Raw genomic sequence first — 17,852 nt, 5'->3', positions numbered from 1 at the left:
AAACATAAATAGTTAAATAGTAATCTGTAAATTATGCCAGTAAATTATGAAATAAGTCCAGGACCAGCCTATTGGCTCAGGATGTCTGACCCTCCAAGGGAGGAGTTGTAAAGTTTGATGGCCACAGGCAGGAATGACTTCCTATAACGCTCTGTGCTGCATCTTGGTGGAACGAGTCTCTGGCTGAATGTACTCCTGTGCCCACCCAGTACATTATTTAGTGGATGGGAAACATTGACCAAGATGGCATGCAACTTAGACAGCATCCTCTTTTCAGACACCACCCTGAGAGAGTCCAGTTCCATCCCCACAACATCACTGGCCTTACAAATGAGTTTGTTGATTCTGTTGGTGTCTGCTACCCTCAGCCTGCTGCCCCAGCACACAACAGCAAACATGATAGCACTGGCCACCACAGACTCGTAGAACGTCCTCAGCATCGTCCGGCAGATGTTAAAGGACCTCAGTCTCCTCAGGAAATAGAAATGGCTCTGACCCTTCTTGTAGACAGCCTCAGTGTTCTTAGACCAGTCCAGTTTATTGTCAATTCGTATCCCCAAGTATTTGTAATCCTCCACCATGTCCACACTGACCCCCTGGATGGAAACAGGGGTCACCGGTACCTTAGCTCTCCTCAGGTCTACCATCAGCTCCTTAGTCTTTTTCACATTAAGCTGCAGATAATTCTGCTCACACCATGTGACAAAGTTTCCTACCATAGACCTGTACTCAACCTCATCTCCCTTGCTGATGCATCCAACTATGACATAGTCATCTGAAAACTTCTGAAGATGACAAGACTCTGTTCAGTAGTTGAAGTCTGAGGTGTAAATGGTGAAGAGAAAGGGAGACAAGACAGTCCCCTGTGGAGCCCCAGTGTTGCTGATCACTCTGTCGGACACACAGTGTTGCAAGCATACGTACTGTTGTCTGCCAGTCAGTTAATCAAGGATCCATGATACCAGGGAAGCATCCACCTGCATCGCTGTCAGCTTCTCCCCCAGCAGAGCAGGGTGGATGGTGTTGAACGTGCTGGAGAAGTCAAAAAACATGACCCTCACAGTGCTCGCTGGCTTGTCCAGGTGGGCGTAGACACGGTTCAGCAGGTAGACGATAGCATCCTCAACTCCTAGTCGGGGCTGGTAGGCGAGCTGGAGGGGATCTAAGTGTGGCCTGACCATAGGCCGGAGCAGCTCCAGAACAAGCCTCTCATCTGACTTTATCTTCTCTCTCTCAAACTTCAGGGTGAATTCTATCATATTATGACCACTGTCTCCTAAGGTTCCTTTACTTTAAGCTCCCTAATCAAATTTGGTTCATCACACAACACTCAATCCAGAATTGTTTTTCCCCTAGATTGATCAATCACAAGCTGCTTTAAAAAGCCATCACGTAGGCATTCTCCAAATCCTCTCTTGGGATCCACCACCAATTTTTCAAATCTACTGACATATTGAAATCCCCCATGACTACAGTAATATTGCCCTTTTGACATGCCTTTTCTATCTCCCATTTTAATTTGTATTCCACATCCTCGTTACTATTTGGAGGCCTATGCATAACTCCCACCAGTGCCTTTTCACTCTTGCAGTTTCCTAACTCTACCCACAGAGATTCTATATATTCACATCTTAAGTCACCTCTTTCTAAGGATTTGATTTAATTTTTTACCAACAGAGCCAGCCACCCCCTGCCTACCTGCCTGTCCTTTCGATACAAGTTATATCCTTGGACCTGATGATCTTCTTTGTAAAGCAACTTCATACCTGCCAATCTCTGTCTGCGCTGCAAGTTTATCTACCTTATTCCTTTTACTTCATGCAATGAAATATAATATTTTCAACCCTGTATTCATCACTCTTTTTGATTATGCCCTCATGTTACACTTCAACTCATTTGACTAATTGCAATTTTGCTCTATCATCTACCTGTACTTCCTCACAGTCTCGCTGCACACTGCATCTACTTGTATACCAACTGCCCCATCCTTGCCCTGCCACTCCGGTTCTCATCCCCCGCTAAATTAGCTTACAAGGGAATATCAAGGGAAATGTTTCTGCTTCTGAAGCAGGAGTCAGGAAAGGAATGCTGTCTACGACTTTAAAATTGACAAAGGTATTTCAAAATAAATTTTTAGCATTGATAATTATCGTTAGACAACCTGATGCTATTTTAAAGATGACGTGGCACCCTCCTTCCTCCACTTTAGCTCTAAGTTGTAAATTCATGTGGAAAAGGAACTCTGATATTTGAAATGAGCTCAGTTAGCCATGTGGAAGTGGCTGTTCGTGCACTGATCCCTGTACATGTTGGCATGGCAGTGCCAGAGGCAATGGTGCTCTGCATTCCCAATGGTTATACATACATCAGGCAGCCCTGTCAGTTCAGACATCTGCTCCACAGCAGACTTCACAGACACTGGATCTCTCACATCACACTGAATTGAGTGAACCTGAAAGAAAAGTATGACAACATCAAATTCATGTAATTAATAGAGAGCTACATAAAGACAATAAACTACAAAATTAGCCACTGATTTCTGTCCATGGATCTGTGTACTTGCCAGTCTGCTTAGTTTGAATTTGTTCCCAAGGAAACAAAGAGAAGGATTGCATACCCTTATAAAATTGGTCCTGAATGCACAGATATTGAAAGATTGAAAACATAAAAATAACAAATTAAATCCATCATGAATGAATGTGAAATATTCAAGCATTAAGATGTGGCAGGAGTGCCTTGATCAAGAGGGACAGGTGGCACCTAAACTGGGGGGGGGGGAATCCAATATCCTGGCCAAGAGGTTCATTAGTGCTACTCAGGAGGATTTAAATTAGTTTGGGAGAGGGATGGGAACTAGACCATCATGATAGAAAGTGGAAGAATATAGAGGGAGGTAGATGTCAGGGGCAGTAAAACCAGGCAGGAGCAAAGCAATATATACGATAGGATGGACAGTTTGAAATGTGTGTATGTTAATTTTAGGAGTCTTATGGGATAGGTGATGAACTCAGAGCATCTGTACATGGAACTATGATGTTGTGGCTATTACAGATGGTTGAGCAAGGGACAGGAACGGGTTTTGATGTTTTAGGAAAGATAGAGGGCGGTAAAAGTTGTAGGCTAATCAGGGACAATATCACAACTGCACTCAGAGGGGACAGAATGGAGGGCTCATCCACTGATTCTATATTGGTAGAGCTCAAAAATGGGAAGGGTGCAATCACTCTAATGGGATTGTACTACAGGAACCCCCAAAAGCCACTGGGGCATTGAGGACCAGATACCTGTTTGCAGGCAGATTAAAGAAAGGTGTGAAAACAAGAAGGTTTTTGTCATGGAGGTCTTCAACTTTCCCTGATATAAACTGGGACCTTTTTAGTGCAGGTGGGTTAGATGGGACAGAATTTGTTAGGTGCATGCAGGAGGGTTTCGTAAAGCAATATGTAGATTGTCCAACAAGAGAAGGGACTATGCTGGACCTGGTGCTGTGTAAGGACAGCATGCTTGCCTTCATTAGTCATTTATTGACTAATATCACGAATAATAAGATAGCATAATTGGTATTAGGTTCAAAAGTCAGGATGTTATGTTGCAGCTTAGTAAAACTCTAGTTAGGCCCCATCTGGAGTACTGCATATAGCTCTGGTTGCCTTATTATAGGAGGGAAGCTGAGGCTTCGGAAGGTGCAGAAAAGGTTTACTCGGATGCTGGCTGGATTAGTTGGCATGTGCTATAATGAGAACTCCAGTTGTTTTCTCTGGAACTGTGGAGGCTGAGGGGAGATCAAGATTATAAGAGGCGTAGACAGACTGTATTTTTTTCCCAGGGTTGAAATGTCTAATACCAGTGGGCATACATTTAACATGAGAGGGGGCCATTTTAAAGGAGATGTAAAGGGCATGCTTTTTACACAGAGAGTGATGGGTGCCTGGAACACACCTCCTGGTATGGTGGTAGAGACAATACATTAGGGAATTTTACAAGACATTTAGATAGGCACATGAATGTGAGGAAAATGGAAGGATATGGATATTGTGTAGACAGGAGAGATTAATTTAGTTAGCCATTTGATTACTATTTTAATTGGTTCAGCACAACGTTGTGGACTGAAGGGACTGTTCCTGTTCTATGTTCTAAGATCCTCAAATAATTTCAGTGATTTGTTTCAACTATTACAATGGCCCCGTGAGAAATAAATGATATGGATTTTGTTCATTATATTCATACAAGACTCAATACAAAATAGACTTCTCAATAACAATGGAAAAAAAAATATTTTCCAGAAGGACTGATAGGCTTCAATGCCCAATGTACAATAAAACTCCTATAATTCAGCATGTTTACTACCTCAGTTGTGGCGGAATAGCAAACTCTTAAGACGAATGGATGACATTTAACATTTTAAATTCACTTTTATTATCATAACAATGCTGGAAAAACTAAGTACCCCAGACAACAATAAGAGAAAAAGAAACAGTTGACATCTTGGGTGTGCAATTCTTAATCAGAACTGGGAAAGAGAGAGTTCCAAGGTTGGTATCAGAAAGAGAGGAGATAGGAAGGAATGTAAGTGATAGCTGAGTCAAAATGGCTAATGGCAGTGGTTCCAGCACATTAAGCTTTTGGATCTAGGTAACAGAACATAGAACAGTACAGCTTAGGAAAAGGCCTTGGCCACACACTGTGGTGCTGAACCCATTAAATTAGTAATCAACTGCCCAATTACACCATTCCCTCCTGCCTTCACTATATCCATATTCTTCCATTTCCTGCACTTTCATGCGACTGAGAACCTCTTGAATGCTTCTACCATATTTGCCTCCACCACCACTTCAGGCAGCACATTCTAGACACCCATCACACTCTGTAAAAATATCTTAACCCCTCTCATAATATCAGATTTTCTCTCAGCCTCTGCCACTTCAGAGAAAGCAATCCAAGTTTGTCCAGCATCTCCTTACAGCACATCCAATCCAAGCAGTATCCCGGTAAACCTTTTCTGCATCCTCACTAAAGCATTAACATCATTTCTATAATGGGGCAACCAAAACTAAATGCAATATTCCAGGATGTGGCCTAACTAGAATTTTATAAAGTTGCAACTTCACTTCCTGACTCGAACTTACAAACCCCATTTCCAGAAAAGTTGGGATATTTTCCAAAATGCAATAAAAACAAAAATCTGTGATGTTAATTCACGTGGACCCTTATTTAACTGACAAAAGTACAAAGAAAAGATTTTCAATAGTTTTACTGACCAACTTAGTTGTATTTTGTAAATATACACAAATTTAGAATTTGATGGCTGCAACACACTCAACAAAAGTTGGGACAGAGTTAAAGTAAGATTAAAAAGCGCACAGAATATTCAAGTAACACCGGTTTGGAAGACTCCACATTAAGCAGGCTAATTGGTAGCTGGTGAGGTATCATGACTGGGTATAAAAGTAGCGTCCATCAAAGGCTCAGTCTTTGCAAGCAAGGATGGGTCGTGGCTCACCCCTTTGTGCCAAAATTCGTGAGAGAATTGTTAGTCAGTTCAAAAGGAACATTTCTCAACGCAAGATTGCAGAGAATTTAGGTCTTTCAACATCTATAGTACATAATATTGTGAAGAGATTCAGAGAATTCAGAGACATCTCAGTGAGTGAAGGGCAAGGTTGGAAACCACTGTTGAATGCGCGTGATCTTCGAGCCCTCAGGCGGCACTGCCTAAGAAACCGTCATGCTACTGTGACAATTATAGCCACCTGGGCTCGAGAGTACTTCGGAAAACCATTGTCACTCAACACAGTCCATCGCTACATCCAGAAATGCAACTTGAAACTGTATTACGCAAGGAGGAATCCATACATCAACTCTATGCAGAAACGCCGGCGAGTTCTCTGGGCCCGAGCTCATCTCAGATGGACCGAAGGACTGTGGAACCGTGTGCTGTGGTCAGACGAGTCCACATTTCAGCTAGTTTTTGGAAAAAACTGGCATCGAGTTCTCCGAGCCAAAGATGAAAACGACCATCCAGATTGTTATCAGCGAAAGGTGCAAAAGCCAGCATCTGTGATGGTATGGGGGTGCATCAGTGCCCACGACATGGGTGACTTGCATGTATGTGAAGGTACCATTGACTCTGAGGCATATATTAGGATTTCAGAGAGACATATGTTGCCATCAAGGCGACGTCTCTTCCAGGGACGTCCATGCTTATTTCAGCAGGACAATGCCAGACCACATATTGCATGGGCTACAACAGTGTGGCTTTGTAGACACAGAGTGCGTGTGCTTGACTGGCCTGCTACCAGTCCAAATCTATCTCTTATTGAAAATGTATGGCGCATCATGAAGAGGAGAATCAGACAATGGAGACCACGGACTGTTGAGCAGCTGAAGTCTTATATCAAGCAAGAATGGACAAAATTTCCAATTGCAAATCTACTACAATTAGTACCCTCAGTTCCAAAACGATTAAAAAGTGTTATTAAAAGGAAAGGTGATGTAACACAATGGTAAACATGCCTCTGTCCCAACTTTTGTTGAGTGTGTTGCAGCCATCAAATTCTAAATTTGTGTATATTTACAAAATAAAGTTGGTCAGTAAAACTATTGAAAATCTTTTCTTTGTACTTTTGTCAGTTAAATAAAGGTTCATGTGAATTAACATATCACAGATTTTTGTTTTTATTGCATTTTGGAAAATATCCCAACTTTTTTGGAAATGGGGTTTGTAATTCTTCAAATAACAGAGGCCATACGCCTTCTTTATACCACCCTATCAAACTGTGCTGCCAAGTTCTTTCTGCACAACACCCTCTCAAGGGTTTGCTATTAACCGTGTACTGTCCCGTTACATTTGGTCTCCCAAAGTGCAACATTTCACATTTGACCGGGTTAAAATCTGTCATCTTTCTGCCCATATCCACAGTAACCTTTATTAGCCTTCTATGTTATGTACACCACCACCACCAATCTTCATTTTGTTTACAAACTTATTAGCCTATTCATCTATGTTTTCATAATAGCAGAGGTCCCGCTATGGATCGCTGCAGAACACAATGATCACAGATACCCAGCCAGATTACGTCCCATTGACCATTATCCTCTGTCTTTTGTAAACAAATTCTAAATCCAAATGGCTAAATCACCATGGATCCCATAGCGTAAACCTTCTGGATGAGCTTCCCATGAGGGACCTTGTCAAATGCCTTATGATAATCTAGGTAGCGAACATCCACAGCTCTATATTCAAAGTTTAAAAGATCGAAGTAACTTTATTATCTAAGTACATATATGTTACCATATACTTCCTTGAGATTCATTTTCTTGCAGGCAAATACAGAACAAAATAAGAAATACAATAGAATTTACAGAAAAACTTCACGTAAATAGACAAAGACTGACAAACAGCCTTTGACACGAAGGTATGTGAAAACCCAACAGTAACTCCTTTCTTTACCTCCAAAGGTCCTAGTAAATTAGCATGCTCCACACTGTTCTCCCTATCATCTACATTCTTCTCCTTGGTAAATACTGATGCAAAATAGGCTTTTAGAACCTTACCCTGCATCTCTAAGTTCACTTTCCCTCCTTTGTTCTTGAGTGGTCCCAAATTATCCTTTGTTCTTGATGTATGTATAATGAGTTGTTATGTCAGTAGGATAGGAAAAGTGGAGCTCCAGAAAATTGAAATGGAGAACAGGAACCAGCCTCTAGCAAGTGGGATGGGAACATGGGGGCTGAGTATAAAGTTCAAAGTTCAAAGTAAATTTATTATCAAAGTACATATATCACTGTACATAACCTTCAGATTAATTTTCCTGTGCGCATACTCAATAAATCCAATAACCATAATAGAATCAATGGAAGTCCACACCACAGAGCAGACAACCAGTCAGCAAAAGACAACAAATTGTGCAAATACAAAATGAAAGAAAATAAAAGAAATAACAATAATAAATAAGCAATAAATATCAAGAACAGGTGGGCAAGTGGGACCTGTACAAGAGACAGGTTACACCTGAACTACAAGGGGACCAATATCCTTGCAAGGGAGGGAGGTTTGTTAGTGCCATTGGGGAGGGTTTAAACTAGATTTGCAAGGGAATGGGAACCAGAGTGCCAGAGCAGATAGTGGAGTGGGGGTGAAAGTAAATGATGTTAAAAGTTCATGCAGTCACAAATAGAAGGATTGTGTGTGGTGGTAATAATCTTCTGAGGTGTGTCTATTTCAATGCAAGGAGTATTGTGGGGAAGGCTGACGAGCTGAGGGCATGGATTGACACATGGAATTACAACATTATAGCCATTAATGAAACTTGGCTACAGGAGGGGCAGGACTGGCAGCTTAATGTTCCAGAGTTCCGATGTTTCAGACATGATAGAGGCAGAGGAATGAAGGGTAGGGGGGTGGCATTGCTAGTCAGGGAAAATGTTACAGCAGTGCTCAGGCAGGACAGATTAGAGGGCTTATCTACTGAGGCCATATGGGTGGAGCTGAGAAACAGGAAAGGTATGACCACATTAATGGGGTTGTATTATAGACCACCCAATAGCGAGAATTGGAGGAGCAAATCTGCAGAGAGATAACAGACAACTGCAAGAAACATAAAGTTGTGATAGTAGGGGATTTTAATTTTCCACATATTGATTGGGATTCCCATACTGTTAAAGGTCTAGACGGGTTAGAGTTTGTACAATGTGTTCAGGAAAGTTTTCTAAATCAACATATAGAGGTACTAACTAGAGAGGATGCAATATTAGATCTCCTATTAGGAAATGAGTTAGGACAGGTGACGGAAGTGTGTGTAGGGGAACACTTTGGTTCCAGTGATCATAACACCATTAGTATCAACTTGATCATGGATAAAGATAGATCTGGTCCTCGGGTTGAGGTTCTAAACTGGAAAAAGGCGAAATTTGAAAAAAATGAGAAAGGATCTAAAAAGCGTGGACTGGGACAGGTTGTTCTCTGGCAAGGATGTGATTGGTAAGTGGAAGGTCTTCAAAGGAGAAATTTTGAGAGTGCAGAGTTTGTATGTTCCTGTCAGGATTAAAGGCAAAGTGAATAAGAATAAGGAACCTTGGTTCTCAAGGGATATTGGAACTCTGATAAAGAAGAAGAGAGAGATGTATGACATGTATAGGAAACACAGAGCAAATAAGGTACTTGAGGAGTATAAAAAGTGCAAAAAAATACTTAAGAAAGAAATCAGGAGGGCTAAAAGAAGACATGAGGTTGCTTTGGCAGTCAAGGTGAAGGATAATCCAAAGAGCTTCGACAGGTATATTTAGAGCAAAAGGGTAGTAAGGGATAAAACTGGTCCTCTTGAAGATCGGCGTGGTCGGCTATGTATGGAACCAAACGAAATGGGAGAGATCTTAAGTGGGTTTTTTGCGTCTGTATTTACTAAGGAAACTGACATGGAGTCAATGGAAATAAGGCAAACAAGTAGTGAGGTCATGGAACCTATACAGATTGAGGAGGAGGAGGTGCTTGCTACCTTGAGGCAAATCAGAGTAGATAAATCCCCAGGACCTGACAGGGTATTCCCTCGGACCTTGAAGGAGACTAGTGTTGAAATTGCAGGGGCTTTGGCAGATATATTTAAAATGTCAGTATCTACGGGTGAGGTGCCGGAGGATTGGAGGATAGCTCATGTTGTTCCGTTATTTTAAAAAGGCTCTAAAAGTAATCCGGGAAATTATAGGCTGGTAAATTTGACGTTGGTAGTAGGTAAGTTATTGCAAGGAGTTCTAAGGGATAGGACCTACAAGAATTTGGATAGACAGGGACTTATTAGGGAGCGTTAACATGAGAGTGGTAGTGGAGGATTGCTTCTCTGAGTGGAGGCCTGTGACTAGTGGTGCGCCACAGGGATTGGTACTGGAGCCATTGTTATTTGTCATCTATATCAATGATCTGGATGATAATGTGGTAAATTGGATCAGCAAATTTGCTGATGATACAAAGATTGGAGGTGTAGTGGACAGTGAGGAAGGTTTTCAAAGCTTGCAGAGGGATTTGGACCAGCTGGAAAAATGGGCTGAAAAATGGCAGATGGAGTTTAATACAGACAAGTGTGAGGTATTGCACTTTGGAAGGACAAACCAAGGTAGAACATACAAGGTAAATGTTAGGGCACTGAGGAGTGCAGTAGAACAGAGGAATCTGGGAATACAGAAACAAAATTCCCTAAAAGTGGCGTCACAGGTAGGTAGGGTCGTAAACAGAGCTTTTGGTACATTGGCTGTTATTAACAAAAGTATTGAGTACAGGAGTTGGAATGTTACGATGAGGTTGTATAAGGCATTGGTGAGGCCAAATTTGGAGTATTGTGTACAGTTTTGGTCACCAAATTACAGGACGGATATTAATAACGTTGAATCAGTGCAGAGAAGGTTTACAAGGATGTTGCTGGGACTTGAAATAATGAGTTACAGAGAAAGGTTGAATAGGTTAGGACTTTATTCCCTGGAGCGTAGAAGAATGAGGCGAGATTTGACAGAGGTATATAAAATTATGATGGGTATAGATAGAGTGAATGCAAGCGGGCTTTTTCCACTGAGGCTAGGGGAGAAAAACACCAAAGGACATGGGTTAAGGGTGAAGGGGGAAAAGTTTAAGGGGAACATTGGGGGGGGGGCTTCTTCACACAGAGAGTGGTGGGAGTGTGGAATGAGCTGCCAGATGAAGTGGTAAATGCGGGCTCACTTTTAACATTTAAGAAAAACTTGGACAGGTACATGGATGAGATGCGTATGGAGGGATATGGTCCAGGTGCTGGTCAGTGGGACTGGGCAGAAAAATGGTTCGACACAGCCAAGAAGGGCCAAAAGGCCTGTTTCTGAGCTGTAATGTTCTATGGTTCTAACAAGAGTCCTTGAAAGTGAGTCCAGAGGTGGTGGAAACAGTTCAGTGATGAGGCAAGTAATGTTGATTGAAGTTATCCCCTCTGGTTCAAGAGCTGAATGGTTGATGGGTAATAACTGTTCCTGAATCTGGTGGTATGAGTACTGAGGCTCCTGTAGCTTTTTCCAGATAGCAGCAGCGAGAAGATAGCATGACCCAGGTTGTTGGGGTCCCTGATGATGGATGCTGCTTTCCTGTGAAAACGCTCCATGTAGATGTACCCAGTGGTTGGGAAGGCTTTACCTATGATGGATTGAACCGTATCCATTACTTTTCGTAGGATTTTCCATTCAAAGACATTGGTCTTTCTATAGCAGGCTGTGATGCAGCCAGTCAATATTCTCTCCAACACACAACTATCACAGTTGTCAAAATTTTCATATTTGGCAAAGTGTGACAAATGTTATCAGGTGCGGTAGATACCAAACCATCAGGAGTTCCAAAATGCTGATAGCAGATTATTGGAGCTTTTCTGCGCTTCCATCTGTGCACCACCAAAAATGGCATCTCATAATGCCACGACTGCTTACAATGGTGTAGATATATATTTATAATATCTGTACTTAAAATATATAATTTGCAAAGTTTACTAAGATTATTCTTTCATGTTACATTTTTAAAAATGCAGGACACCTATCATAATTTCAGAATTGTAAAACTTGAAAACCTTGAAAATATTTGCATATATGTGTTTGTGTAACTTGATATATATAAATTTTGATTAAATGTTTAATTGGCACTAACCATACTTCAGCAGGTAAAAGTCTGAAAGCTGATACAATAAAAGACAGTAAGTATTTATGAGGGAAAACATAAGATGAATGCTCAGTAAGTCTACATATTAATCTAATCCAAAACTGATTACCTTGTTTCCAGTTTGCAATGAGATTTCTTCTGCTGTCTGCTTTAAAACATCCAGTTTTCTGAAAGACATTTAAGAATAATCACCTTTGATTATTTTGAATTGCAGAGCATTTACATTATATTGAAAGCCACTTGTTTAATGGAAAGCTCACGCATTTACCAAATTTAACCAAAATTGCCTAACCATTGCCACATTCCTTGATGCCAAGGAACATTATCACTGACTGCCAGTCCTATTTGTCCTTGGATGCCTCTCCATATTCAGTCCTAGAATCCAAGCAGCACAATCGTTATTATATCTGGCTTACAACTGCTATTACCATCTACCACCAGATCTGACTTGATTGCATTGAATGATAATATATCAACATAAAACTACACAGCAGAAAATAGCAGACAGCAAAAAACTGCAGTACTGAAAACCTTAAATAAAAAAACAGCGAATGCTGTAATTACTTAACACATTAGACAACATCAATGAGGAGAAAATCAGTGTCTATGCTCCAGCTTGATGCCCTTTCGATAAGAAATCAATTTTTACCAGCACTTCTGATGAAAGGTTATCACACTAAAATATTAAAGCTGTTTCTCTTTCCACAGATGCTATGTGACTTGCTAAGGATTTCTGACATTTTTATTTAATGACTATGTTTGTTCACCTAATGTCCACGACTGTCCATTTCTCATCTTGACAGATGAATAGTTAAGATGAAAACCATCATCTTTAGTCCTTCCTCAGAGTACCTCAGATACAATTAAACTGTCCACAGGCTTCACCTTCAAGTGTAAGTGAAGCTTTCAAATCCCAGACTGTTTACTATAAAATTCACTTTTGATTTCCTTCAGGACATCACCAACATCATACCAACTGCTACTAAAACCATCATCTCCAGATCTGTTTACTTCAGTACTACTCCAATCTGGTCTCCCTCATTTACCCTGCAAAAATACTAGCTCAAAGAAGTTCTATAGCCAAATTTTGTACACGTCAACAAGTTCTGTTTTCTTATTGCAACTATTCTTGCAGTCTCATAGTAGGCTTTCATTGACCAAGTAGCTAAATTTAACATTTGTACACAAAAAGCTGGAGGAACTTCAGTAGGTAAGGGGAAACGGAGGGAAATGGATGGTCGAAGTTTCAAGTCATGATAGTTCATCAGGACTAGAAAGAAAGAGCTCAGAGTTTAAAGTGAATTTATTATTGGAGTACATATATGTCACATTATACAATCCTGAGATTCGTTTTCTTGCAGGCAATTTCAATAAATCCATAATAAAATAATAACCATAACAGAATCAATGAAAGACCACACCATCTTGGGCGTTCAACTAACAAACTGTGCAAATGCAAAAATAAAAGAAATAATAATAATAAATAAATAAGCAAGAAATATCGAGAATATATGATGAGGAGTCTGATGGCTGTTTGATGTTTAATGGTCTGTACGTTAGTTTTTTGCGCTTTTTACTGTTTGCGTGATTTGTACTGTTTTTGCAGGTTTGATGATCTTGTCGTGCTGGGTTTTTCTTTAAACAGGTTCTATGGCGTTTCTCTGTTTTGTCGCTGCCTGCAAGGAGATGAATCTCCAGGTTGTATACCTTGATAATAAGTGTACTTTGAACTTCGAAGAGTCCTTGAAAGTAAGTCAATAATGGGGCAAGTGAAGTTGAGTGAACTGCTTTGTTTCAGGAGCCTAATAGCTGTAGGGTAATACAGTTCCTGAACCTGGTGGTGTGAGTATGAAGGCTCCTGTATCTCTTTCCTAATGGCAACAGTGAGAAGAGAGCACATCCTGGGTAGTAGGGGTCCCTGATGATGGATGCTGCTTTCCAGTGACAATGTTTCTTGTAGATATGCTCTGTGATGGGGAAGGCTTTACCCACGATGGACTAGGCCGTATCCACTACTTTTTGTAGGATTTTCTGTTCAAGGGTGAGGGCATTTCCATACCAGGCTGTGATGCAGGCAGTCAATATATTCATACACCACACATTCATAGAAGCTTGTCAAAGTTTTAGTTGTCATGCCGAATCTTCACAAAATTCTTAGGGAAGTAAAGTCGCTGCTGTAATTTCTTCATAATTGTATTTACGTGCTGGTCCCAGGAGAGGTCCTCTGAAATAATAACACTAAGAAATTTAAAGTTGCTGAACCTCTCCAACTCTGATCCCTCGATGAAGGCTGGCTCATAGACCTCCAGCTTCCTTTTCCTGAAGTCAATAATCAGCTCTTTGGTCTTGCTGACTTCAAGTAAGAGGCTGTTGTCATGGTACCACTCAGCCAGTTTTTCAATCTCCCTTCTATATGTTGATTCATCACCACCTTTCATTTGGCCCATGACAGTGGTGTCGTCAGCAAATTTGAATATCAAGTCAAGTGAAGTTTATTGTCATTTAACTACATGTATGTAACATATATAACACATATAGAAATGAAACAATGTTTCTTCGAAAGCACAGTAGGTGTAAAGCACAGTAGTACACATAACACACAATAACTTATGAAGGTAAAGATAAAATCTACAGATGAATCATGCATAAGCAACAAACTAACTTATTTCAGAAGCCTAATTGCGTGGGGGAAGAAACTGTTTCTCATCCTGACCGCTGTTGTTTTTATGCATCATATTCTCCTTCCTGATGGTAGAAAGTCAAAGAGGATGTTGGATAGATGGGTGGGACCCTTAATAATACTATGGACCCTGCATATGTAGCGGTCCTGATAAATGTCCCCGATGGATGTTGGGGAAACCCCTATGATCCTCTCAGCTGTTCTCACAGTCCTTTGTAGGGACTTCAGGTCCAATGCTCAACCAGGTGGAGATGCAATTCGTCAGGACACTCAATAGTGCTCCTGTAAAATGTAGTTAAGATGGTGGTGGTGAGGGGGGGGAATCCTTGCTTGCCTCAGTCTTCTTAGGAAGTGGATTTGCTGCTGTGCCTTCTTGCTCAGGGAGGCAATATTAAGGGACTAGGTGAGGTCATCCGTGATGTGAACTCCCAGAAACTTGGTGCACTTAACTCTCTCTATGGAGGAGCCATGTATTCACAGAGGGGGATGGTTTCTCTGCACCTTCCTGAAGTCCACAATGATTTCTTTTGTCTTCTCCACATTCAGGCTTAGGTTATTCTTCTCACAGCAATCCACCACCTGCTCCACTTCCTCTCTATACTCTGTTTTGTCACCATTCTTGATGAGGCCAACCGCTGATGTGTCATCTGCAAACTTGATGACACAGTTTGAGCTGGATCCTGCGACACAGTCATGTGTCAGCAGTGTGAACAACAGCGAGCTAAGCACACAGCCTTGGAGAGTGCCAGTGATCAGTGTAATAGGACGAGAGATGTTGCTGCCCACATGACCTGACAGTGGCCTTACTGTTAAAAAGTCCAGTATCCAATTGCAGACAGTGGTGTTGAGACCTAGCGAGGACAGTTTCCCCACCACTTTCTGGAGTATGATGGTACTGAACACCAACCTGAAGTCTATAAACAGCAGTCTGGCATATGAGACTTCATTTTGGCACTGGAGCTGTGCTTAGTCACACAGTCATAAGAGTAAAGCAAGTAGAGTAGGGGGCTAAGCACATAGCCTTGTGGTGCACCTGTGCTGTTGTAGGTTGTGGAGGAGATCTTGTTGCCAATCTGAACTGACTGGGGTCTGCAGGTGAGGAAACTGAGGATCCAATTGTACAATGAGTTATTGCGCCAAGGTCTTGGAGCTTATTGATCAGTTTTGAGGGGACGATAGTATTGAATGCTGAGCTGTAGTAGACAAAGAGCATCCAGATGTTCTAAAGTTGAGTGAAAAGGAAATGAAATGGTATCTGCTGTGGACCTGTTGCTCCAGTAGGCAAATTGGAGCAGATCTAAGTCATTTCTCAGGCAGGTGTTTATATGTTTCATCACCAACCTCTCAAAACACTTCATCACTGTGGAGGTAAGTGATATTGGACAATAGTCATTAGAGCACATCATCACATTCTTCTTTGGCACTGATATAATTGAAGCCTGCTTGAAGCAGGTGGGTGTCTCAGACTGTCTAAGTGAGAGGCTAAAGATCTCAGCGAACACTCCAGCCAGTTGATCAGCACAGGTTGTTAGTACCACAACTGGCCTGCATGCTTATTTTGGCCATCATTCACACCTAAACACAACAACGAAGGATTCAACTGCTTTGATCTCAGTAAGTGGTGTTCTCTTTCCTCCAATGACAACTAATTAATTCAGAGACTTTTGACAAAGTCACTTATCACCACTTTTAACCACATTTTTCACTGGAAATCAATTTTTAAAACATTTTACAGAAACATTAAATGAGTTTTTAAAAGCAGCCTTTCCACTGCTGTAAAGTTTGTCAGATCTTCAGTGCCTTGTGTGTGACCAAGAAAGATCTTGACTGTCACATTCCTGAATACCAGTAAAAATAAAACTACTAATCCAAAATTCTTCACCAAGTATCCTGCTGTTTCAGTACATTCATTCACTTAAAACAGCACAAAATTGCAAAGCTAATGATCTTTTCACTGACTATAATTAGGATGTTCATTATTTCAAACAACATTACAACAAATTGCACAAAATTTAATTGATTTATTCTACCCTTATTGGATTACTGATTTAAAAAAATTGCACTTATGAAAACTTTTGTTTGACCACACTTAATCTCACTTACCTACTTGCAATAACACATTCAGCACCTAGAGCAGATAGAGTGGTTGTCATTCCTTTGCCAAGTCCAGTACCTCCACCAGTGATGAAAGCCACTTTATTCTTAAATGTTCCAGAAGGCAACATTAATGTTTGCTTTTCAGGAAGCATTACTTGTTGATCAGATCCATTCTTTTGGTATTGAGCCATTGTGTGTTGGCTGAAAAGCTGGGGACAAAAATTCAATATTAATAATTAATTACTGTATTAACAGAACATTTTACCTTATTATAATTTAACGAGGCATTTTGTCTCAATGATCTGTTTCACTATTGAAGAAAGTAATATCTCAACAATAATTCTAGATATTCTGAAAGAAAAACCTTATCCTGGGAATAGATGCAGAGGATACAGATTAACTGAGAAAAGGGAATAGCTTTTTTACAGGGGACAAAAGATTTCTGAGGATGTTTCTGAATATGAGGACAGTGTAGTTGTTGTTCTGGAATTCTGGGAATAAATGAAAATAACACAGAAGACTCTACGTATGTTGATGTCAACTTTCATGGATGACTTAAAACCTGTTATCAATACTTCCATTGTGCACCAAACAAAAGTCACAGAATGGCATGGAAACAGGCTTTACAACCCAGTGAAGGGTCTGGGTCTTGATAAGCAAAGAGATAACTGGTCACCTTGGAAAACAAAAATACAGAATTAAAGTTATATTATAAATAGTCAATATCATATTAAATGGTGGAGGTGGTTTCTGGGGTAGAGCTCAGATATTTGCATCTTTTCCAGAACACATGGCTAACACTCATACACACAGATAAACACACGACTTTTTATTAAAAAAATCAAAAAATTATTTGGCAGGACCATCTTAGGGACTCAGTCTCTGCTGAAACTGTCCTTGAATTATGATTTTATTACAAAATAGAAACTGTAGGGGTAATAAATTATGTCATGGCTGCAATAATGAACACAATTATCCATTGAACCCAAAGCAATAAAATAATTTCTGACATTTAGCTGGGTTTCACATGTGAAATTTACATTAACATGGTAAAGGATAAAATGAAGCTTTTTATCCCGGAGCTAGGGTAACCTTGGAATCCCCAGCATCGAGGACGTCTTCAAAGGCGATGCCTCAAAAAGGCGGCGCCCATCACTGATGATTCCATCACCTGGGACATGCCTCTTCTCATGGCTTCCATCAAGGAGCAGGTACAGGAGCCTGAAGGTACACACTCAACATTTTAGGTGCAGCTAAATCTCTGCTATCAGATTTCTGCATGGACAATGAACCCATGTTCACTACCTCACTACTTTTTCTTTGTATATCTAACTGTAATTTACAGGGTTTTTTAAAATTATTATGCATGGGTTAAGGAAATTTTGAATTCTCTACCGCAGAAGGCTGTGGCTATTT

General features: G+C 40.6%; 1 protein-coding gene across 1 annotated transcript in view; it reads right to left on the bottom strand.

The window, feature by feature from the left end:
• decr1 (2,4-dienoyl CoA reductase 1, mitochondrial) overlaps positions 1 to 17,852 on the bottom strand; it is a 38,573-nt gene that overhangs the window by 18,047 nt on the left and 2,674 nt on the right. Inside the window, exons 2-4 of the mRNA XM_072256768.1 lie at positions 16,443 to 16,645; positions 11,769 to 11,826; positions 2,366 to 2,452 (exon numbers count right to left, since the gene is read on the bottom strand). Coding sequence (XP_072112869.1) covers positions 2,366 to 2,452; positions 11,769 to 11,826; positions 16,443 to 16,645 — 348 coding nt within the window. The remainder of the gene's footprint in view (positions 1 to 2,365; positions 2,453 to 11,768; positions 11,827 to 16,442; positions 16,646 to 17,852) is intronic.

This window comes from Mobula birostris, chromosome 1 (genome assembly GCF_030028105.1).
Source record: "Mobula birostris isolate sMobBir1 chromosome 1, sMobBir1.hap1, whole genome shotgun sequence".
Taxonomy (NCBI): domain Eukaryota; kingdom Metazoa; phylum Chordata; class Chondrichthyes; order Myliobatiformes; family Myliobatidae; genus Mobula; species Mobula birostris.
This window is presented reverse-complemented; position numbering and strand designations above follow the sequence as displayed.